Below are 25,680 nucleotides of genomic sequence, written 5' to 3'. Positions count from 1 at the left end.
GAGACAGCTTCTTTTAAAAAATCTTGGATTTCTGGGAGACAGCAGAATATAGTGGTAAGGACTTTGGAATTAGACTAGTCTAGATTTAAATCCTGGCTCTCCCACCCACTTACTAGCTGATCTCTGGATAGGTTGCTTAACTTCCCTGATCCTTAGTTTTCTCACTTGAAAATTGTGACTAAAAACACCTGCTTCTCAGGTTATATGAGTCAAATGAGACTAATGTATATAAAGTACCGAGCACAGTGCCTGGCACTGCTAAATACTGACACAAAAGATGGGTATTATTATGAATGTTGCTGTTATTATGTAATTCCTTGCAAGACATACCGATTATTAAAACATACTTCTTGGAATATATGTATTATCTACACTGATTCATAGAGTTAGGAAGGAGGGGGAATCTGTTTCCAGAGACCCCAAAAGACAACTTTGATGAGGGCCTATCTGTGTAGAATTGTTTTTGAGAATTTAAAAAATTAAACTTTTTACTTTGAAAAAAAAAAGTAAAGCCTTTTAGAAAAGTTGCAAGGATATTTAAAGGAATTCCTTCATGCCCCACTTAGATTCATACACTGATGACATTTTGCCAAATTTGCTTTGCCTTTTTACATGTAATATACACATTTTTCTTTTTCTTTCCTTTTTTTCCCCCTGAGGGTAATTTGGAGAGATCGTAACCTTTCATCCCTTAATACTTCAACATTTATCTTTAAAAACAAGGACAGTCTTTTATATAACAATGTAGTTATCAAATTTGAGAAGTTTATATTATATTGATGCATATTATCCAACACACAGTCCGTATTCAAATTTTACTGATTGTCCTAATAACTATCATTTATAGCAATTTCTCCCCCAATCTGGAATTATGCAGTACATCTAGGTGTTATTTCTTTGGTCTCTTTTAACCTGGAACAGTTCCTCAGCCTTTCATTATTTTTCATGATTGACATTGAAGAATACAGGCTTATTGTTTTGTAGGACATCCTTCAGTTGAGGTTTGTCTGATTATTCCTCATAAATCTATATAGGTTATGCATTTTTGGCAGGTAATGTGTCCTCAGTGCCTCACATCAGGAGGCATTATTAGTGATGTTAATTAACTTTAATTACTTAGCTAAGATTTTTTTTTCACTTTAAAGGTAACTCTTTTCACATTGTAATTAATAAGTCACTGAAGGAAAGATACTTCGAAACTATGTAAATAATCCTATTCCTAAACAAATTTTCCTCCAATGGTTTAGAATCCTAAGGAGCATTGTTTTTAAAACATTTTTTTTTTGAGTTATAGTCATTTTACAGTGTTGTGTCAAATTCCAGTGTAGAGCACAATTTTTCAGTTATACATGAACATACATATATTCATTGTGACATTTTTTTTTTCCGCTGTGAGCTACCACAAGATCTTGTATGTATTTCCCTGTGCTATACAGTATAATCTTGTTTATCTACTAAGGAGCATTTTTATATCATAAGCATGATTTCCTCACCTTGGTTGAAGACTTCTTGAGAAGATAGCTTATACTTAAAAAATAATGTGTTAATACATTTTACACAATAAGTACTCAGTGTTATTGACTTTCTGACCTTGAGCTACCTGACACCAGATAGCTGATTATATTTCTTATAATGGATTTTGTCTGCCTACTCAGAATTTAACAGATACTAGCAGCAAAGTTCTGTTGTATGCAAATTAGAAAAGGTCACTAATTGGACTGATTAGGCATTCATAGTAGGCCTCTCAGACCAGTGAGATGGGAGTAGTAAATTGAATATTTTGAAAGAATAATTAAGAAAAATAATGAAGAAAATCTCTGAGCATCATCACTGGAAACACTAATTAAATATATAGTACTCTCTTTCCATTTTATTTTAATTTATAATAAAAGACATTTGAATTTTAATTTGTGTATGTGATGAAAGGAAGTTTCTGGGTGGTGTTCATCTTTCAGTTTAGACTCTTATGACATTTTCTCATATCTGCCTAATACTTAGCCATGACTCATGAGGTGTCACCTTCAGTCTCTAAGAATTAGGTCAGGTTTCTTGTAGATCTTGTCACATTGCCAGTTGGAATTTAGCAGGAAGGAAGAAAGTAAGACAAAATTGCAATTGTTTAGATGAACATCTTATTCTGGAGGGCTTATTAGAGGCAGTAGGCAGAGTAGAAAGACCTCATTCTGTCTGGTATTTTGTTTTGTTTTCCACCTCTTCTCTGAGCGTCTTTTTCCCCCCTTTCACTGTACCATATCTTGGGCAGAGATGGCAGTTGATCATTAAAATTCCTCTATCCCCAATTTCTGACTGATGCCTAAAATTTCATCATTATCAAGAAGTTAATTTATTTGTGCAAATTATGTTACTCCAGAAAAATGCAGATATCCTTTCAGGGTATTAGAGGGGTAGCATAAGCCAGCATCTAAACATGATACATCAAATATTCAGAACTTTTTTGTGGTAGTTGCTAGAAGCTTTCTGCTAAATGAGATGATAATAAATATTTTTATTTTTAAAGGGAAGGGGAACCCTGGATGGGGTTTTAGTAGCTGGGGACTCTGAACAAGCTTAAGGTGCTAAGACTCTGAAAGAGGAAGGGGAAATGAGTATTGAAAAAGGAAGAGGAGGGATATTTAAAATATACAGTACACTTTCTAAACAGTTTTCATGACTCTTAACTCTGGAGGAGTCTTGTCTGAAATCTACAGAGCAGTTAGAGTTAAGAAATCAATGCTTTGTTAAACCAGGAATTGCTGATGGCCATCCTCTAAAAAAAAAAAGGCTCTTTTCTCCATCTGTACCAAAGACATATCTTTTATATTTCCTTGCATCTGTCATACCTCTAGGTGTCCTAGGGATATAATGTTAAGGGTAGTGGGAAAGTCTGTGTAACTAACTTTCTTGGCCATATTATTCCAGTCTTTTGCATGCAGTCAAGATATGAAATTAGCAGTTAATATACAAGCTGCATTGGCTGGGGAATAATTTCCAAGGTCAGGTGACTAATAGTGGCCATTGTTCCACAGAGAGGCATTTCAGTGTTTCTACTAGAGCCTGGGTTTTGTGAAGCTCTGTTGTTTATGCCAGATGCAATTGGTTTATCTTTGTGAAATGTGTGCTATGGAATTGATGCTAAGTGCATCCATATTAACCCCTCTGAAATACTGCTAACAGGCTTTTCCCACCCCAATGAGAAAAAAATTTCTTTTCAGTGTCTAGGACCCGTTAAAAGAAGATGGATGCACAGAATTCAGCCAAGGTCAACACGAGGAAGAGGAGGAAAGAGGCACCTGGACCCAACGGAGCAACAGAGGAGGATGGAATTCCTTTAAAAATGCCACGTTGTGCAATTGTAAGTAAGGAAGAGATTTCTTTGTTGAACATTTAACCTGGAAGGAGGAGGGTAGAAACTGATACAACACTGCTGATATCAGCATTACAAGTCTTCTTTAGTAATGGAAAGAATGAATAGTAAGTGTGAATAATAAGTTTCCAACAGTTGTTGGAAATCTTATGCTTTCTTACCAGATTATATCTTACAGCTCAGTTGCAAGAGCTTTACATTGAAACTGAAGAAAGAATGTTAGGAAAATTTGGAGGTTGTATGTGTATTAGGCTAAAGATCAAATTCAAATAAATAAAATAGAGAAATCGGAGCTCCAGTGATCTAATCTTGGTATCATGTCATGGTGTTTAATTTTCTGTGTTTTACTGTCTTTTCTCTCATATCACTCCTTCACTTTATTACTGGTTATATCTTAGATGAGAACCGTTTTCTATTACTGCCCACTTTATGTTCTTTTATCTCTGGGATGTTATCTTTGTATTTCCTAACTACTTCCAAGCCTTTGGTGAAAGATCCCATTCCATACTGCTCATCTTGTCTCAGGTTGGTACCCTTCCTGAAGCTTCCCCTAAAAAACATGTCAAAGAATATTTGTATGCAATTGGGGTTATTATTGATATATAGTATTATGAAATCCATGTTTCAAAGTGCCAGTGACAGAATTTTATGTTTCTGTATTTTCTATACCAAAATTGACCATTAGCCATTGATCGAACTGCAGTTTCCACTGGTTAGGTCTGGAGCTTTGTGGCCCAAAAGGAAAAACATTTCTGCTCTGACACAATTAACAGTTATTCCAAAGCAATACTCTATCTTAAGCAATAAAAGCAACTGGACTCCACAAATAGGAGGGATATACTCCAGGCCTGATATTGATGATGGTGGTGGAGGCAAGTGTGTTAGTTTCCTATTGCTACTGTAACAAATTAACAAATTTAGTGTCCTGAAACAATACAGCTATATTATCTTATAGTTCTGGAGGTCAGAAGTCTGAAATGGGTCTCAGAAGGCTAAAATCAAAGTTTTGGTAGGTCTGGAGGTTCTAGGGGAGAAACTGTTTCCTTGCATTTTCTAGCTTCTAAAGGTTTCCCATATTGCTTTGCTCGTGGGCCAGCCAGCAATCACAGCACTCTGACTGCTGCTTCTGTCATCATATCTCCTTCTCATTCTGGCTCTCCTGCCTCCTTCATTCACTTGTAAAGACTCTCGTGATTACATTGGACATAACTTGGCTAATGCAGGGTAATCTCCCTAGCTCAAAATCCTTTAAGCACATTTGCAAAGCCCCCTTTGCCATGTAAGGTTACATAGTCACAGGTTCTAGAAGATAAGACATAGACATCCTTAGGGGGCCATTATTCTTTATATCACAGCAAGTAAACTCAGAAAATGACTCAGAAGTCAACAAAACAGCATTGTTAATTTCTGGATACTTCTTAAGAGAATTCAAGTGAAGGAATTGGTGGGTACCAATTCAGCAATCTCACTTGGAGTAGGGAAAAGTTATAACCAAGTAGGTAATACTCTCAGACAATCATCATAGCCAGGGGAACAGCAAAGAAGGCCAGCCTTAGTGGAATGGGCTCTGAGAAGTCTTACATTTCTTGGTCCTTAGAATCTGAGGGATCTCAATGCTTTAAATTACTTTGCTTCATATATTCATGTCACAAATCAGTTAAGTGACTTGCTGCCTATTTCACATTCCTTTCTGGTACACACTGGCTATTTAACATGGGCTAATAGTCAAAGATTCACTCACCCAACAGGCCAGACTGACTCTAATGAGGAGTGTCTGCTAAACAAACTTGTTTGTCATCTCCACTGTACACATGTGCTTTCTATCTCTGAATTCTTTTCAACTCTTGCAGCGAAAACAAACACAATTTTTTCTTTTTTTATAACAGCTTATTGAGATCATAAATCCACCTATTTAAACTGTACAATTCAATAGGTTTTAATACATTCACAGAGTTTTGCTATCATCACCACAACCAATTGTACAATATTTTTATCACCTGCAAAAGAAGCCCTGTACCCATTAGCAGCCACTCATAATTTCCTCCTAACCTCCCCAACCTCTAGAAATCACTAATCTAGTTTCAGTATCTATAGATTTGCCTATTCTGGATATTGCATACAAATGGCATCATACAAAAAGTGATCTTTTGTGGCTGGCTCCTTCCACTGAGCATGTTTTCAAGATTCATTAATGTAGCATATTCAGAACTTGATTTCTTTTTATTGACAAATAACATTCCATCGTATACCACATGCCACATTTTATTTATCCATTCATTAGGTGACATTTGAGTTGAGCAAACAAGATTTTATCACATACTTACAATATACCAGCATGGCAGTAGTTACTAGGAATGTAAAGATAAACAATACCTTACTTTTGAGAGATGTGAGCATAATGTAGAGCTCTGTAGCTCAGATCTTACTAGCTTTAGAAAAATACTTTCCTTGAAAGCAGGGAAAGGAATAGGAAGGATCACTAAGTATTTGGTAGCTGAGTTGGTAGGTCAGGATAGAATGGATATAAGGGAGAGAAAAGAGTTAAAGAGGAAAAATTAAGGGATAATTTTATGGCTAGTTTATAAGTATAAAGAATTTACTGAAACAGATATTTCTAAAGGTAAAATCAAAAGGATCACAAAAAGTTTTACAAAGTTCAGCCTGACTTAATATTTATCATATGTATGAATAAGTCACAAAGTACCTAAACTCTGGAGAAAATTGGCTGAAGTTCTGCTTATGAAAATAAAGTTTATAATCTCATTTCAAACTACATACATTGAGAACCTCTGTGTGTCATTTGCTGTGCATCGAGATGCAGATATTAAAAGATGGTTTACCCTTAAGAAGCTCACAGACAAATAAGGAAAAGAGAGAAATAATTAAGATACAGTATGAAAAGGGCCAAATAGAAGGAATTTAGAGGTACAATGGCCATCTAAGGATCAACAGATTAACTTTGATTCAGGGGTAGGGACAGTGGTTTTGGAAAAGCTTCCTTGAGATTATTTCTGAGGTGAATTTTGAAGGATAAATAGGAATTTAAGAAATGGACATGAGATAGAGTTGAGACAGAACTTGTAGTTCTAGAAGTATGAAATAGTAGTATGTTAGCAAACTGCAAGTAATTCTACTGCAGCTTAAAGTTCAGAATCAGAATCTGCAATAAGGGCCTGTTCATGAAGGATTTTGTATGCTGTGCTAAGGAATTTGAACTTTATCCTATAGGTAATGTGATCAGATATGCAGTTTAGAAAGTTGTCCTAATTGGGAAAGGATGGTTGAAACAGGAATAGACAGAAGCCACAGGACTAATTGTGAGGTTACTGTAATGATCCAGGGTTGGAGGTGATGAGGGATTAAACTAAGACAGTAGATACAGGAGGACAAGATAAATTTTAAGTTTCTAAGAAGTAAAATAGACAATTATTGGAAATTATCAGGATGCAGAGGATGAGAGGTGTTGAGGATGACTCCTAGGTTTCAGTTTTAGGTTGTTTGTGTAGATGGGGTGTTTTTCACTCAGATAAGAAATACAGGAGGAAGAACTATTTTAGGAGGAAGATGAAGAGTTTAGTACAACTTGGAAGGTCTATGAAAAATCCAGATAATAGATAGACGAGCTCAATGTTTGCATCTATTGAAATGGCAGCAGGAGTCAGGGACAATTACTGTTTTTCTCTTCTTTTTTTAAAAAACCAAATCCCCATGGGTTCGAATCTTTCTGCTCTGTTCGTTATCCCTTTTTCCCATACCACGTGGAATTCCTCTTGACTCTGTAGCCTTTTCCCAGGCATTATTGAAATAATTTGGCACTTAGGAGGATATATTACCATTTGTGCAGAATATTTGGGTAAATGGGAAATGTTTCTCTGTGACATTCTGAAACTTTTTGCTGAAAAATGTTTAAGAATTTTTGGAAATAGAGTACATACTGGGAAGCTAATATCAAGTTCTAGTATTATATTATTTGAGTTATTGCTACTTTCCTATGAGTAAGGACACCAGAATCTCTTCTCTTTTGCTAGAATTCTGAGGAATAATATATGTGAATATAATCAGGAAAAAGTTTTTATGGAAGTAGTATTGCATTCAGAAGATCATTTATAATTTGGAGGATGATAATCATTATAAGTTTTAATTTTTAGTTATAATAATATTAGTTATAATTTGTATAGATTTAGAAAATTTATATAGCATTTAGAAGCTAACTTCTTAGATTAATACAATTTAGTTAATTTTGTTGGGATAATGAAACATGTTCCATAGAATGGAAGAGAAAATGAAATAATGTTGATACAGATTTGTTGAGTGCCTACTATATGTGAAACATTGTGCTAGTTACCTTCCATGTGCTCTTTTATTTAATCCTCACAGCAGCCTTGTGGAGCAGGTATGATTATCTTCCATTTTATAGAAGATGAAATGAAAGCTTTAGAAGCTTGCTGTGATTTCACTGCTATTAAGTGATAGAGCTGGAATTTAGATCTAAGTTTTTTCCAGTTCCAGACTCTTGCCCTTTCATTTATACTTTGCTAACAGAAAGTCAAAAGACCTGAAAGCAGTATTATTATGTAGGATTCCTTTGAGGTTAAAATGAAGTTTGTTTTAGGAGAGCATTAGTAGGATCACTTAGTCCTACTTTTATAAATCTCAGCTTTTAAAGACATTGTTCTCTAACTGGGAAGAGAATAATAGGGTGTTTTTAAAAAATACTACTCATTCTAACTGGAGGCAACCCTAGAGAGTTAAAGATTTTGCTTATCTGTTGCAGCTGAAGAACCTTAGTTTTCATTCTCTATACTTAGGAGGAATTGATTCAGCACAAATCCTAGCCAGGAAGGACAGCTGCATTTGCCTTCTGCCTTGGAGTATACACAGTATACAAGGAAGATTGAAGAAACAGAGTTATGAAAGATAGGATACTTAATGTATCTTTTAAAATTGAGATAAAATTCACATAACATTAAGTTCACCATTTTAATAATTTTAAAGTGTACAATTCAGTGGTTTTTAGTAAATTCACAATGTTGTACAACCATCACTGCTATCTAATTCCAGAACATTTTTATCACCACAAAAAGAAACCCTGTACCCATTAGCAATCATTCCCTCATTCCCCGCTCTCTACATCCTGGTAACCACCTGTCTACTTTCTCTCTCTAGGAATTTGTCTATTCTGGACATTTTGCATAATCACACACTGTGTGGCCTTTGTGTCTGGCTTCTTTTACTTAGCACAGTGTTTTTAAGGTTCATCCAGGTGGTAGCGTTTATCAATACTTCTTTCCTTTTTATAGGTGAGTCTGTGGAGGCATGCTGCTTTGTTTATCCAGTCACCAGTTATTGGACATTTTGATTATTTCCACTTTTTAGCTATTGTTAATAATGTTACGAACATTACTCATGTACAAGATTTTTTTTAAACATATGTTTTGACTTCTCTTGGTTATATATTGAGGACTATAATTTCTGGGTCATATGGTATTCTTTGTTTAACATTTTGAAGAAATATTTTCCAGAGCTGTGCACCAGTTTACATTCATAGCAGCAGTGTGTGGAGGTTCCGATTTCTCCACTTTCTTGCCATCACTGTTGCTGCCTGTCTTTTTGGTTTTAGCCATCCTAGTGTGTGTGAAGGAGTATCTCATTGTGGTTTTGATTTGCATTTCTGTAGTGACTAACATTGTTGAGCATCTTTTCATGTGTTTTTTGGCCATTAGTATATCTTTTTTGGAGAAATGTCTAGATCTCTCTTTCTTCTTAACTCTTCACTTCCCTCTTCTGCCTCTCTTCCATTCGTCAGGGACTAACCCTAGATTTTTCAGTTACTTTTAATTCCTTTTTTTCTCTTCGTGGACCTATTAACTTGGCCTTCTAATGATTAAAGTTTCTAGCTTGATCTGGGCTGTATATAGTGCTCAATAGTTCCATTAATCATTTGCTTAATCAAATGCTTAAATACATTTCCCACAACATTTACTCCTAATATTTTGTACTTTCTTCAAGCTTTCAGTCTCATTCTAAGGTCCCTGTTCTTCATAGGTAACTTTACTTTCTTCTTTACTATACTGAGAAAATTAAGAGCATTTAGAAATGCTTGTGCTTCTAGGAAAATGTCATCCTTTTTATTTCTAGGGCTAACACCTTCCGCCTTGCTTTCCTTTGAGGCCATTCTTTGTCATTCTTCTAGACTCTTCTTTCCTTAATTATATGGGTCCCCCCCCCCCCCTGTTATTTTCAATTTCTTTGGCTCCTTTTCCTTGGTCTTGGACATGTACAGATCTCCTCAACTTAAAAAACCAAAAACCAAAAACCAAAAACCAGAACTGCCACTTGATTCTTCTGTTCCCTCTAAGTACCTATTTTTCTCATTCCCTTTATGGCAACGTATCTCTAATGAAAGATTGTTACTAATTATTTCCTTGTCTTCCATTTTTCTTAAAGGCACTATTGTTCTGACTTTCACTAACGTATTCTAGAATATGTAGTCATTTGAATCTCCAAATTCAAAGACTCTCAGTTCTCATTTTCTTTGATCTCAACTCCTTTTTAAAAAACTTCTCTATTCTTGCTGATGGTACTGCAGTCTTATTTTCTTTAGTTCTAAACCTCAGTTATAAACTCCTCTCTTTCTCAAGTGACAAATATTTTCTCTTTACCATGTCCTACCTATTCTTCCTTCACAAAATCTTTTATCTGTAACCTTTTGTACTCCCACTGCAGCATTAAAGGAAAAATTCCTAAGTCCATTTCCTTCTCCCTGTAATAACCTCTGAACTAATCTCCTTCAAAATATGCAAAATAACCTGATGTCCTGGTAAATTAACTCACTGTAGGGGTTGAGGGGGGAATTGCACATGAGAGCTGTGTACCTTCCCAGTCCCATAGTTAAAGCGGTGTGAAAAGGCACTTGTGAGCCTTGGCAGTTTCATCACACAGATCAGGGTTGGCTGTTCTGCCATGTGGCAGAGGACCCGTCATTCTGGACCCATTAGTTGAGACTATACTTAGGTCCCCAGCCACCTTGCTTAGTCTTACTCTGAAATCACCAGCAAGACATTTATCTTTCATTCCACGATTTGTCCATTTGGTAAAAGGTTGCAACTTTCACTTGTCATGCTGGAATGCTTATTTTTAAAAAAATCTTTTTCATGTTATGAGTTTTAGGAAGAGTTTTAATCAGAGCATATTGAATAACTGATTGTTTTTTAAAGCTGCCATTTTTTTGAGTATTTCAGTTTATGCCATTGAATTTAACTTTCTTTTCCTTCACTTTCCTCTTCTTAAGGGCTTACGGCAGCCAGCACCTTTTTCTGATGAAATTGAAGTAGACTTTAGTAAGCCCTATGTCAGGGTAACTATGGAAGAAGCCAGCAGAGGAACTCCTTGTAAGTAAACACCTAATTAATTTTGTTGTTTTACTATTGTCTTTAGGATTCAGTTGTATTTTTCAAATATACACCTACTCTCTATATTCTTCCCTCAGTTTACCTATAAAGGCTAGTTGGGGGAGGCGTTCCTCCCATCTCCCTTGCTCTTCTATTTGGGAGGATAACTGTACTCCATAGAATTTCATTTCTTCTTGTTGTATACTTGTTTCCCAGGATTTTGTCATAGCTGTGGGATTTAGTGGAGCAGAGACAATACAATATTAGTCTGAGCTGGGTTTTAATCTTACCTGTTTACAAAGGTCCAGATAATGACTGTCACGTTTTTAATAGCCTTCAGAGTTGTCCCCCCAATTTTCCTTTCTATCAGTCAGTACACACTAGCTATGATGCTGCTGACTTATGGAGGACAAAAATAGCCCAAGTTAGGAGATGCTTATCACTTAATTTTATCTTTATTAATGTTATCATTTTTTCAGGTTTTTTTTTAAAGACTTGCTTTATTATTTTCAAAGCCTGTGGTCTATTTGTATACTTAGTTGCCATCATTAATTAGCAATTTTTGGGTATATAAATTGTTAATGTGTATTCTAGATACTCTTCCTTTTTTGGTTTTACGGATCATCGTAAATAGAAACCTCCATTAGCATTTGTTATGAATATAAAGTCCCATAAGCATCAGTTCTTACTCCTCTGTAAATTCTTCTTTTTTTTTTTTCCAATCTTTTTTCAGTTCTCTTGATTACTGTGGTGTTTACTCTGTAAATGTAGGGCCAGACTCAAACCCAGGCAAACACTGAAAAATAAGAGGCCATTATATCCACAAATCTATACATTTCCAGTATATAGAAGATATTTGTGGTTACTTCTTAATTATGTTAGTATGTTTCCTTTCTGTTGTGACTTAGGAGTAGTGAAATATGAATAGAAATGAATGCTGGACAGTGTCAGGCCAGGGATCCCAGTATCCCTTGGCTGTATCTTGACTATATGGAGTATGATTTTTGGGTTCTCAGAATTCAAGAGAAATCCTTTTCTTTTGTAAAAGTGTTTAGATATAGCTCATGTTGATCACAACCCTTCTGATTCATGATGTGATTTTTTGGGTTTGGCTCCTCTTACTTGTGTAATAGGCAGGCTAATGGAGCAGGGTAAAATGACAACCAGGCCATAGTGTTGGCAGGTGAAATTTCAAAATGGCACCAACAAGTTAAGGGTCACAGTCAGATATGATAGTAGAGCCTGTTGAGGGCAAGAACTTTTCATATACTCTCTGTTGACACATATTCCCAGAATGCAGTAACTCACTCAGATCTGATACATTACTTATATTACCCACATTGTTGCTAATCAATCTACACACCAATTGTGGTAGGTAAAAATGTATGTATGTGTGTGTACTGTTCCCAAGTTTTGAGCTTATAATTAACAAGCAGTAACTAATAAATCTAATTTTAAAAATTTTAGAATAGCAGAATTTTACAAGTAAGTCATTTTTGAGATTATCTACTATAAAGACTATAACTCTTTATTTTACACATTAATAAATTAAAGTCCATAGAAGCTAAGAAGTGAAGTTTCCTCTATAATAAAACAAATAATTAGAGATAGAATTGAAGCTACAACCTAAGTTTTTCCATCTTTGTGTTCTTTTCATCCTGGAGTGGTGCTACTCTTGATAGACATTAGTTATAAGTAATAGAAGGCCATCAGCAAACTGACTGTATTTTAAGTGGAACAAATAGTCACAAATTGGCCTCTAAAGTTTACCAATCTAATTTGACCTCTACCTCTGGTTTTTCCTTTATCTTATTCTATCTGTTCAGTTTTATGTTAAATAACCAAGTAATGACTGTCTTTTTGCCAATGCTGGATAAGGAATAAACCAATAAATAATCTACACATACTGTAGTTAGTGAATTTTAAACCATCCCTTCCCCTGCCCCCAGGTTTTCACTTAGGGAGGCTAAGGGGGTGCAAGAAGGCAGTTTGTGTAATCTTGGAGAAAATTCACTATCTCACTACTTAGAATTAAAAGAAATAGGGCTTGAGAGATGAGATGATCATCTCTTTTGGAAGATTAAAAAAATCAGCACTATATTCTGTTGGAGAAAGGAAGAAAAAGGCAGAGTCTGAAGGGCAATGGAAATATGTTAAAGACAGAATGTTTCAGTGACAGCTGTTTGAGAGAATATATCAAAAGAGCTAACAAATTGAAACCCAGTTCTCTTCTGCTTAAAGAAGAACATCTAGTTAATCTAGCAGTAGTGCAAGGGCTATAATTTATAATCCAAATCAAGATCATTTTGAGAGTGAAAGAGGTTGCTCTTGATAATATGCTGGTACAACAGATGTAAATCAGGGTAAGGTCATCCTGACCAATAGCCACTTGGTAAAAGAATGGATAACTTGTGCTTTTCCCCCTGATTTTTAGTTCAACAGTGGCCCCTTCTGGCCATTTTGTTAATATACCAGGCTGGGTTTGCCAGAGACTTGGGGTTAAGTCATAGAGAATTGAGAGGTTGAAAGGCTGGGGAAGAGGGCAAGAGGCATATCTCGGGTCAGTCCAAGAAAGGGTTCAGAGGTGACTTGCCCTAATATGGGATGATTAACTCCCGCCAAATAGCCACTCAATCAACAGTGCTCTATGCAGTTGCCACTATCCAAGAAATGTGTTTACTGAGCTAAATCTCCTTTATCTCACTTTGCCCTTGTTAGATGTTAATGGCAAAGAAACAACACAATATTCTCAAGTTTTGTATTCCATCCTTTGTCTTTTAGGATCAAATAAAGTGGGATCATAGCCACTCTGAACTTGTTTAGAAAGGATAGAAGTATGTTAGTTACTGCAGGGTCATGACTTCTAGGATGTAGAAGAAAGATTATACTACTCAGATTTTGTTTTGTTTTGCTTTGTTTTATAGATGAGGAAACTGAGGTTTAATCTTAAGCAATTAAGTTCACAGAGGAATGAGGCTGGTTGGCAAGCTTGAGCTATAACTTTTCTGACTCTTACATCTATCATATTATTTCTCAGTTTTTCATTGTATTGGTGTACTTATTTTAAAAATTTATTTCCTGTATTATAAAACCAATACTTTCCCATAGCCTAACATTCATGAAGTACAAAAGGGATACAAAGTGAAGTGTCTTCCTCTTACCACTGTCTCCCTAGTACCCCTAAGACCCCTTTTACAGGCAACCAGTATTACCAATTTCTTGTGGATATCTAAGCAAATAATGTATAAATCTTCCCACCCTTTTAGTGGGTGGATAATGTCATATTCAGTCTTCCACTGAAATTTAGGTTGTTTCCAAACTTTTGCTACTGTGAACAATGCTGCAGTGAATAACAAACTTATTTGCAAATGTGTCTGTAAGATATTCTTAGAATTGGAATAGCTGGGCCAAAGGGTATAAGTATTTGTCATTTGTCTTTTGATATTGTCTATTGCCTTTCTTAAAAGTTGTACCAATTTGTATTTCTATTAGCTGTGTAGACTTCTCAGTTTAAAAGCTACCTGTTTTATGGATAAAGCTATCGAAAAAGAGAAGTCCATAAACCTCCTGAGAACCGGTTTCCTCCCCTTGATTCACTGTCCTCAAGGCAGGAGGGAGATGCATCTTATCCCTCCCTTCAGTATGGTACATCCAGTGAAGCTCTGGCTCTTCTTTCTCAGAATGATGTAGATACTCCTACTGTTATTTTCTGCTGCTACAGTGAAACAGCTCTTCCTTCATTCATGTAGTAGAAATACGTTACTAGCACTCCATTAGAATTATCATTTGAATCATGGTGAACCATTATATCAATTTCATTCTCAATTTGTTTATTTGGCTTTGGAATTAGTCTTGTACCCAGGAGATCATTTCTTGCCTTTTATTTCATAGTCTACTACCATTAAAAATAAATTGACAGTCAGTTCTCTATTATTCTCACTAATGGAGAGGAGAGGAGGAAAAGTTCTAATACAAAGTTCTAAAATATTTCTATTTGATTTTCAAATACATGATATATCACCCTTTACTGAGAAAGTGTAACATCATGCTCACTAGCAAGGAGAAATGCTTGAAGAAATTTCATCTGTTATCACAGAGCAGGTATTGAGAGTGAATCTGGAACTGAGAAGCAATAAGTATGTAACTGGTACTTACCTTCCCTCTTTTTCTGTCTCACCCTTCTGAATCAGTATTTACTTTCAAAGCAAAGCAATAGTCATTAGTAAGCAAGGCAGCTTGAAAATGAAAGAGCTAAGCCAGAATATAGTTTAGTTACACTTTTTAAACATAACTGAAATTTAAACATAAACTGAAGGTGAGAATTTCTAAGTTTAAGATACATCTCTTTTAAAAAAAAGATATATCTCTTGTATAACTCTCCTTTTTAATTCTAAAATAACTTGAGGAAAAAGCAATCGTGAAATTCAATTACCTGAGCAGTTTGGTACAACCAGGCTAACAAAGAGAGTTAGTTGATATGATGTCAAGAGCGTCTTTGAGTCAAGGAAGTTTGTGATGTTATTCCTCACAACCCCAAAACACCCCAAATTAAGGTGAATATCCAGAGAACACCTTAAAAGAGGGATATGCAGGGATGGAACAGTCATACAGTGCCATTTCCATTTGTTAAAAATGAGGTATTGAATCAGTGTATTTCTGTGATAAATTCTTTCCTTTGGATTTAGGTGAACGGCCTGTGAGAGTTTATGCAGATGGAATATTTGACTTATTTCATTCTGGTCATGCCCGGGCTCTTATGCAAGCAAAGAACCTTTTCCCTAATACATACCTCATTGTGGGAGGTAAGAAAACATCTGGTGACTTTAGGTGCCATCCAGAAAAAAATTATAGTAGCCTTTTTTCTCCTATCTTTATAACCTGAGTATATTGGCTCTTATTTTTGTTTTTAAATGAGGGAAACATTACAGCCTCCCTAAAACGTGAAGCATATGAAACATGAAGTGTATCAGCCTGGAGAGAGAAGTTCTAAGCTCATTGACCTGAGATGTCCAGGATTTCTCTCACTGTTTTTAGCTGGGTTTCAGCAGTCTGACCCCTGTTGCCTACCTAAGAACAGCATTTACTTTAGATTTCAGTTTATCATTTTGAATCAATTGTCTGCTAAGCAAATGTTATGTGGTCCAGTCCAGTCTTACACAAGTATAATAAGAAAACATTTTGTAAAACTTCTAACTGATGCAGAAATGCACAGCAATTTCATTTAAAAGGCAAAGAGCTTAGTCCTCTGTGTAGCCTCCCTTCTCCAAAGTGTGAACATACTATTTAGTGAGTGTTGCTCCTGAAGGCGTATCTTGGATTAGGAAAAGCATTGTTATTCAGACTGAGCTGCATCGAGATGACTCTCATCCAGGTGGGGAGATGGGTTACAGTCCTAGGAAATGGGAGAGGCTGATGACTGAGGAGTGGTTAAGCAAAAGGGACTTCAACTCACAACTTTATGATGTGGTGAACTCAGTTTGCAGTGATGAGCTAACCCACAACTTCAAAGGCTTCACAGTGATGAATGAAAACGAGCGCTATGATGCAGTGCAGCACTGCCGCTATGTGGATGAGGTGGTGAGGAATGCCCCCTGGACCCTGACTCCAGAGTTCCTGGCAGAACACCGGGTAAGAAACTGAGCACATGCCCCCATTCCCTGTTCTGGAATTCCCTCAACTTTCAAAGCTTCTGGTACTTGGGCCTTTTCCACTGGCCTTATCTTCTAAATTCTATGTAAATTTCATGTACAAGAAATGACAGTATTTTTCCTACTAATAATAGTCATCTGTGACATTTTTTATCATGTTTGATGGTTTACAAGCACTTTTACATCCACTATATTTCCCTTACTCCCCACAAAAATCCCATTGGATAGTTATTATTTCCACTTTACATATAGGAACTGGGCCAGGGAGGCCAAATAACCCAATCCAGGTTGCACTCTAGCAGGACCAGAATTGAACTCTTCAGTTATGTGATTCCACTCCACCCCTTCCCTCCCCCACTAGAGGTGTGTCCATCCTCAAAGCATACCAGTCTCTTTAGAATATACATGGCCCCAGCCATGCTCTCAAGGAGTTCACATTCCAGGAAATAAGATAGATAAACATAGACTTCTTTTGATTGATTTAAATTTAGTTTCAAGACTTTGATTTGGGGCTAGAAATTATGTGGGATCAGGAATCAGGGAGGTTTCTCACTTTCACTCAGTGAGTTGATATAAAATCCCTTATCTCCTTTTTATTCTCCCACATTAAATCAGCAGGTTTCCTACAAAAGGTGGGTGCAAATGCTGAGAAGAATTTATCAGATCAGGTTGGAGGCCCACAAGTTTGAGGAACCAGCAAGGATATTGTCTGTTCTCTGCAGAGTGTCTAGAATGTTGAAGGTGAATTGTTCAATGAGGCAAGAAAGAAAAAGGTAGCCAAAGGGCTTCAAAAGCAGTATTGGGTAGGCCTGAAGCTAAGGGGTATTTGTTATAACTATTTGGGATTAGGACACACCTTTTATAGTTCTTCAGCTTTTCTCATCAGCATTTAGCAGCCAGTGGTACAAAAGGTGATGAGCAACATAGCCAGGCAGGCCCAGGCAGAATTAGCTAGAGGAACTTCCAGATTCCCTTTTCTCCGTGTTAGCAGTATATCCTCAACCACGAGTCTTATTTTCACTTTGCTGCCTATAGACCCCTGACAGGTTGTTCATGGGTAATCGAGATGTTAGCTGAGCATAGCTGGTGTTATCCCAGACATAGTCCTAATGAGTGTACTTCACATTACAGTGGCTTCTGGGAGCTGGTATGGTGGTGTTAACAATTGTATTAGCAAAGGGCATACGGCCTATTCAGGAAAGGAGTAAATAAGTGAGGTTTAGAAAGATTATTGATCCCAGGCAAGAGGTATTGACAGTAGTAAAATGATAGATCTGAGACCTAAAGGTCTTTTATGGCTTTGGGTTTTGCATTTCTCTGGAGTACAGATGTATCTATTCTGGTAGAAGGGCTCTTGTTGCTATTTTTATATTCCCACTCATCTCATGGACTGAGAGAGGAACCAGTTAACAAAGTGACCTCTTTCTCATATTTTTAGAAACCGTATTTGACCAATCCTTGTAGACCTAGGAGGATGGGGAGATTTCCTTTCTTCTTTCCTCAGCCCCACCCACTAACTAGCGTACCAGCAAATTGTCCAGCCCTGTTTACCACAGCATGGTGACTGGTATACAGGGTGAAGGTAGCACTTCCAGTAGACCAGGAGGAATAGCTAAAAAAGAAACTGGCTAGCGTCATGTTTAAGATCCATGAACAATTAGGTTGGGTGGCTCGTGAATGATTTGTGGAGTTTATGAGCAAAGCGAAGAGAGAGAAAGAGAAAAAGTCTATTTGAGGCCTGGCCTTGTAGTCCTTCTTCTGGGCCTGAGAATATTTACTGGTTCTTTCTGAAGGGCAGTTATCCTGGGTTTTAAATAATGTTTCCTTATTTTCAGATTGATTTTGTAGCCCATGATGACATCCCTTATTCTTCTGCTGGGAGTGATGATGTTTATAAGCACATCAAAGAAGCAGGTGAGTAAGTTGTTGTACATCCTCACTTTATGGAGTCTTAGGGGCAGTGACAGAGATTCAACCACATTGTTACTTTACAGAGGAAAATTTATATACTGAGAAATTCAACATCCACTTTTAGGTCACACTTTAGATAAGAGGTTAAGGTGAACATAGCACCATGTATCAATTCTCAGTTTAAACATCTACCTCTTTTAATTTTAAGAAACCCTTCTCCAACCCCATATTTTTCTTAACATTAGAGCCATATGGCTTCTCCTTTCCTTAGCCCTAGATTTTGATTCAGTTCTCCTTCTGCATGTCAGTATTTCCAGATCTCACTTAGTGATAGCAGATTCTGCTTTTTGAGAAAGGTAATATTGCTGCCAGTTTCCATCTAGTCCTACTGCTTGAGCTACCCGAATGCCACAGTGTTTGTATGTGTTCTTGGGCTAGGCATGTTTGCTCCAACACAGAGGACAGAAGGTATCTCCACATCAGACATCATCACCCGAATTGTCCGTGACTACGATGTATATGCCAGACGGAACCTACAGAGGGGCTACACGGCCAAGGAGCTCAATGTCAGCTTTATCAATGTGAGTTCCAACTTCATCCCAGAGTTCTTTGGCCCTATGGGACACATATTACCTCTCACTTCATCGAAGCTAAACTTGCTTTTCAGTCTGTAATTATCACCTCTAAAAGCAGAATGGATACCTCTTCGTAGATAACACTGTGCCAAGCCCTTTACAAAGAGTATAGATGTATCTATTTCATAAAGAGAGGCACTTTCTGCCTTTATGGTCCAGGATCAACACACTGATGTAAGGACACACAGCCAATTAAATAAATAAGAATGAATAACTTATGTAGTACAGTATTTGTATCAAATACATCTAAAACAGTGGTTCTTAACTCTTTTTTTAATTGGATGGTCTTTACAAATCTGATAAAAGCTATGGATCTTCTCCCTGTGTGAATAGTAACACACGACATTTTGCATGCAGTTTCTCAGAGCACGTGGACCTAACTTTTAAATTTTGATTTTTGAAAGCAAGTTTATCTTGGCTTAATATTGCCCTTTAGAAACACACTGCTATACATTTTGTATATAAATAATACTTCAATAAAGTTGACTTAGAAAGAAGAAGAAAGCTGCTGATTGTATCTTTGACACAAGTAGTTTACCGTGCTGTCTCACCTGCTCCCAGCTCTGTGAATTATGTATAGGTGAAATGGTTTCATCTAAATGTGTTTTATCTACGCAGATAAACCCTAGCTGTTGTTTACCACATATTGCAGAACCTTTATCTATTTTCAGGTGTTCAAAAATTCTAAACATACTCCCTTTCCCTTTTATGATCTGGAAATATGAGAATACTCTTCATTTGGTTCCCCTTTTGGTCTCCCCCCTCCCCTCCAGAGGGTTTATACCATTTCCCCTTATCTTTAGAGAAGCTGGTAGGATCAAAGAGTATCATCCTCGTTTTGCAAATGAACAAACCTCCAAATGTTAAAAAACAGAAAGCAAAGCAAAACAAAACAAAAAAACTCCTCTATAATCACAGAATAAGCCAATGATGGAGGGAAGAAATCCAGTACAATAAATGAATTAAGTAAAAGACCTGCTATTTCTACTTCCAACCTGTTATAGTTGGCTTATTCTTGGCAATATTGTGCAGTGATCTTGTTTTTTCCTCCCCTTACATCTCCATTTGGAATTGGGTTTGGGTTTTGTTGGGCATGGTTATCTTCCAAGTTTATGTTTTGTCTTAAAAAGTCTGATTTCATTTGGTATATGCCTGTCTGTTACTGGGCTTACCTTATATATTTAGTTTAGTCCTGGGCTTCTACAATCTTAGAATTATTGTACTTTTGTATAAGATGGCCATCTAGAACATATCTGTTATGAGGCTAGAGAAGTGTGGGCTAGATTAAAGCAAAGTGAAATTCTCAAGACTAAAAGGAACGTCAAAAGAATGCCAAACTAAGTCTTTTCCTTCCCCTTGGTGTGGAAGGTCAGAGTGAGTATCATTTCTCAGAACAGTTACTTCTTTACCTAGGAGAAGAAATACCACTTGCAGGAGCGAGTTGACAAAGTAAAGAAGAAAGTGAAAGATGTGGAGGAAAAGTCAAAAGAATTTGTTCAGAAGGTGGAAGAAAAAAGCATTGACCTCATTCAGAAGTGGGAGGAGAAATCCCGAGAATTCATTGGAAGTTTCCTGGAAATGTTTGGTCCAGAAGGAGCACTGGTATGTTCTTTCCTGCTGGACAACTTAGGGAATTTCAGGAAAATCTTGGAAAATCTCATGCTGTGGAAAGAATTATAGAATCCTTGAGCAGAAAGAGGCATCAACATTAAGAAGTTATCTCATCTGTTCCCCTTATTGGGCAGAATTATATTTCAACTATCTCCAGAAAGTTTTTAAAAATCTTTACAGAAAGAGGTTATACAGTCTCCTAAATAATTTTGTCAGCTCTCTATCAACCTCTAAATCAGGTGACAAGATCAGTGAGTAGCCTTGCCTAGCTTGCTTCTACATTGTAGTTTTAGAAGGAAAGGGAAGGACAAAGAACAGAAAAAAGGAAGCTGCCTCCACTACAAACAGCTGCTGCAGGATCACTGGGTTAGGTGGGAATTCTGTCCCTGAAGAGTAGCAAGTCCTTTCAAGCCAAATAAAAGGTATATGTGTAGCTGTTAGCAAGTGAGCCCTAGGATATCAGGAACAATCTGATTGTGAGGGTGTTCGGGTACCAGAATAGATTATTCAGAGAGAATATGGAATTTCCTTTTCAGAGAACTCTAAAACTAGGATAGGTACCCTTTTGACTGAGTTAATGCCTTTGTTTTTGCCTGAAGCCTGGACTACAGACCAAGTAGCCTTTTAAGAATTCCTTTGACATAGCAGTCAAGAATTGGGTGACTGTGGATAGCAGGTTCCGGGAGCCCTTAGATACAGAGTATAACATAGACCACTTTGGGGAGGCAGTTGCTTAGAACTGTGGCTGTGTTCCTCATCTGGCTTACTCGATCACTTTTGACATTGCAGAGGGCACTCATGATAATTTGAAGTCTCAGATCCTCCATTAGTGCTTTAGTAGGATCCATAGGTTTCTTCTAACTCTTCCTTTTGGTCTCCCCAGAAACATATGCTGAAAGAGGGGAAAGGCCGGATGCTGCAGGCCATCAGTCCAAAGCAGAGTCCCAGCAGCAGCCCCACTCGTGAACGCTCCCCCTCTCCCTCTTTCCGGTGGCCCTTCTCTGGCAAGACTTCCCCGCTTTCCTCCCCAGCAGACCTCTCCAGGCACAAGGCTGCAGCCTACGATATCAGTGAGGATGAAGAAGACGACTAATTTTTCATCTCTCCTTTCCTCTCCCCTCTCTCTGTCCCATCACCTTCAGAAGCTCTCTGTTGAATTCCAAATTGTGACCCCAACACTAAACTTAAGGACAGCTACAAAGGAAAGACAACTGGGGTAAAAGGACCTAGGATGGGGGGACCAGACAGCCTATCCTCCAAGAGACGTCACCCAACCACACCAAGAAGGAGGCTGACTGCACCTTAGAAGCCTGTTCTGCATTCATATACCCTCCCCGTGGACTTCGCTTTACTGTTTATGTTCATGTGATCTTGACAGGGAAATTGTCATTTTTATTAATTTTTTAAAAATTAGTCTTTCAAATGTAGTAAGTAGAACTAATTTTTTGCCCCCAAGGAGCGGGCAGAAGGAAGTGGTATAGTAACAAGAGGCCTTTTCTTCCTGATTCATTATAGGGTTTGCCTTCCATTCTGAGGCAAACTGTCTTGCCAAGTCCTTCAGGCAGTGAGCCATGCTGCTGGGTGATTTGGAGGGAGATACCATAACTTTGGTTTCCTTTTTTAAAAAAACTAAGCTGAGTAACAGTCACAGATCCCCTAAGTGTACTACTGGCACATGTGTCATTGTGGCTGTGGGAGGAAGGAGATCTGAGCCTAACTTTTCTTACTCCCTGAGGAGTTTCTTGTTGAACCCAATGGGGTCCATGAAGACACTGATGGGGCTGGAACCAGACCACGTGGCATTAGCTGCTTTTCTTCTGCTATGTTCATCTCAGAAAATTCTGTTGCCCAGTTATTTGGGAGCTCTTGTCAATCTTTCTTGCAGTCTACCCTCCTAAAGGAAGGAACACTTTCAGGCTTACTCTCACTGAGGAGGGGAGTGGGACAGTACTCAATCCTATACAAAGTCAGTTCAGATCAATTTTCCTCCTGGGAGTGAGTCCCTGGCCCTGTTACTCCTATTTTCATACTTATTACCTAGCTTTTTTTTACAAAGGATACTTTGTAAATGTCTGCAGTTTGAACATGATCTGTTAATTCATGTCACTAATAGCCATATTGAATATTCAGAGAGATCTGCAAAGAACATAGGCACAAAAGCATAAGGAAACACATCCCTTTTTAAAGCTTTATCTTGACCTTTTCCTGTCTTAAGAGTGTCCTCACTGGAGCCAGTGCTCCACGAGGTGTTTCTTTTCCTCTGGGAGTTGCCGCTGGCAGGGACTCCTGCCCACTGCCCATTCAGCAAACCACCAAGCAAGGGCCCACACTACAAGAGTGTGGTAGGTTCCCTCCCTGTCCTTCTGCCTGGTTCCACCTCCTGTGTTAGGCTACCACTTAAATTTTAAATTTCACATCAGAGAATGCTGAAGTTTATCACTTGCTGTTGAGCATGAGCTCCTTTTAAACCTCTAGCATCCTACAGTATGTGACCTAGGAGATCATCATCCATCAGTAATCCTGTCATTGGGTTCAGGGTAAAAAATGCTTATGTCGAGGCCCCACCCCATCACTCATAAATACCCCTTGTGGGGGTGGAGTTTTAGTGTTTTCAGCTAAGAAAACCACATTTTATCTTTTCTTGCCCCTCTGCTAGGGCTGTGAGCATCTCATAGTCCCCTCCCTAAACATTTTCTGGTAAAACCTGTTCTGCCTGAGGGTCAGTGACTAGAATCACTGCCTGCCTGCACAGCAGGGACTACCTAGATTCTTAAAACTCAGATTACCCAGAGAGGCAGAGCAGAGGGACAAAGAGGGGGAAACCTCTTGTTGTCCTGATGGCCTATGAAAACTCATTTCTAACTCTTCACTTGAAGTGCTATTTTTATTATCAAATCTGGTTTACACAAGTTTTGGCTTGGAATCCTATTTGGGGAACAGTTAAAGTTAACGTTTTCCTATGTTACCCAGCTTCATGTGATCAAATGTTTTAACTTTTCTACTTCAGTCTTCCCTCTCTGGGAATTCCGCCCACTTCTGTTGATAGAAAAGCAGTGAAGTCACCACTGAAGTCACACTACCTGCTCCCTCAAATAACACATGCTCTCCAAGTGTATTTGGAAAGGGAGGTGCCCAGAATGTGGTTTTTCTCCCTGCAGTCACTCCTCTCATGTATACTGTCTGGGTCCCAGGTGTTTGGCCCTCCTCCTCTGCTCTGTGATGGGCTGCTTTTGGCATGTCCTGCCCTTGGAATATGACCTCTGGGCTGACAAGCTCTGTGAGACTGCTGCTGCCAGCATATGCACATGTTCTTGGAAAACTCTCTCACTCCTTTGGGTGAGCCTCTGTGGCCTTAGTCTTCTAACATTGGTTTATCTTCATATAATTTTGACTGAAAGCAAAAAATGTTATGATGTGGCATGCTAGATACTTTGGGATAAATATGACCCTAGGTGCTGGATGGGGGGCGTTTGTGGAGAAAGCTGTTGGGATAATGCATTATTTGATCACTTGTGCCTAATTAAATAAGGTTCGAGGTTCGAATTCCACAACTGTGTATGTGATCTGTAAATCTTTAAGTATTATTGTTAATATTGCCCTCTAATACTAATTTTAAAATTAATTAGCTGTTTCCCTGAGTCCCACACACGAAGCAGCCAGCCTGAATAGGCCAAATGTGGCAGAAATGGGAGAGCCTTAAAAGTTGGTTGGCCTCGGAGCCTGTGTGTGCAAGACAGAAGGAGAGTGGAGACAGAAGCCCTGTAGCTGGTGCTGAGGAGGTGCCGTTTCAGCAGTTACCTTGAGACGGGCTGGGCAGAGACTTTGCTCTTTTCATACACTAGACTCAGTAACACTGAAGGATAGAGGTTGAAATTTTAGAGGAATAGAAATGGATCATTTGTACTGCCGCAGCTGCTTCTGATAGCTAGAGCCAAAGGCCATTATTTTGCCGAGGCTTGGGTAAGAAGGTTGGGGGTGTGAGGAGGTTGAAAATCTTGAATGGAGGAAAAAATTTGAGGGAAGTCAAGAGAACTTTTGACCTTTTCTCATCACTGATAACTTCTTAGGCAGCATCTGAAGTACATTTTTCTCACTTGTGACCACACAGCTGTCCAGGCAGTCTTTGGATATTCCCTCTGCAATGGTTCTTCACAGTGCTTTTTAGTCTCTTTCTTATTTGTCGGTAGCTTTTGTGTTTCTGGAGCTCATTGCTTTGTTAATCTTGTTTCAGACCCTTTATCTGAAGTCTTTCCAAATCAATTATAGTTTGCAGCTTTTGTTTAATTCCCTAAAAGCCATATCTTCTGCATTTTCTGCCAGCACACACTTTCATCAGAAGTTGAACCAGTACAGATAGGAAAAAAAAGCTCCCTTAACAATGTTTTTATCTAATGGTATTTTTTTTAAGCTTACCAATGTAAGTATTTTTAAAGTTATATTTTTCAAAGTCATGCAACGATTGTTCTTGTTTTCTCTTGTAGAATAGGTTGTCATGGGATAAATAGTGGTCCCTAGTTTTTATTTTTCCACACAGTAAAATATGTTCTTGGGATTATACTATTAAAAGTTAATTTTCTTTAAAAGAAAGGAGAAAGATATTCTGTCTGCCAAAGCGTAATGTTAGTACTCAGATTGGGGTAGAAAACAAAAGTGCTTGGTTTAACATTAGGATGACTCCAGTTGTGTTTTTTCAGGTTTCAAGTGGGCTTTCCCACCCTTCTTAGGGAGGCACTGACTGTTTTGAACAGAGACTTGATTGGTTGGGATTGTTTTGTATTGAGGATCCTGAAAAGAGTGTTGGAAAGAAATGCTGCCCTTGGCGTGAATGTTGGCCCCATCGCCAGTGCCGGTGTCCACAAGGACGTTTTCCTCAATTGGTGTTCAGTATATTGTTTTCCTGTCTGAGTGTTATTAATTTGTTCAGTTATTTTGGCTTTTGTCATCAGCCAAATAAAGATAAAGTGGTTTTACCTAATGTTCCATTTTCTATGTTTTTGACCTGGTATACGTGTGTATGTAATGTTTTATGTATTTGGGGTTTTACCTGTACTATCAATTCCTTTGCTTTTGCATCCTAATTTACCTTCTCAAAATTCCTTGATGACCATATTTTCAGGGGT

General features: G+C 37.8%; 1 protein-coding gene across 2 annotated transcripts in view; it reads left to right on the top strand.

The window, feature by feature from the left end:
* Positions 1-25,535, top strand: part of PCYT1A (phosphate cytidylyltransferase 1A, choline) — a 39,398-nt gene extending 13,863 nt beyond the window's left edge. The window contains exons 2-9 of one of the 2 annotated variants that reach the window (XM_010959323.3): positions 3,213-3,352; positions 10,656-10,755; positions 15,441-15,557; positions 16,232-16,383; positions 18,239-18,317; positions 18,753-18,895; positions 20,363-20,551; positions 21,444-25,535. In XM_010959323.3, the coding sequence (XP_010957625.1) occupies positions 3,236-3,352; positions 10,656-10,755; positions 15,441-15,557; positions 16,232-16,383; positions 18,239-18,317; positions 18,753-18,895; positions 20,363-20,551; positions 21,444-21,653 (1,107 nt within the window). In that variant the 5' untranslated portion in view covers positions 3,213-3,235 and the 3' untranslated portion in view covers positions 21,654-25,535. The remainder of the gene's footprint in view (positions 1-3,212; positions 3,353-10,655; positions 10,756-15,440; positions 15,558-16,231; positions 16,384-18,238; positions 18,318-18,752; positions 18,896-20,362; positions 20,552-21,443) is intronic. The other variant, XM_045519849.2, reaches the window with a different exon arrangement.
* Positions 25,536-25,680: the final 145 nt, after the last annotated feature.

The sequence above is a fragment of the Camelus bactrianus genome, chromosome 1, assembly GCF_048773025.1.
Source record: "Camelus bactrianus isolate YW-2024 breed Bactrian camel chromosome 1, ASM4877302v1, whole genome shotgun sequence".
Classification (NCBI taxonomy): Eukaryota; Metazoa; Chordata; class Mammalia; order Artiodactyla; family Camelidae; genus Camelus; species Camelus bactrianus.
Note: the sequence above shows the minus strand (reverse complement) of the source record. Positions and strands in the feature narration are given on the sequence as shown.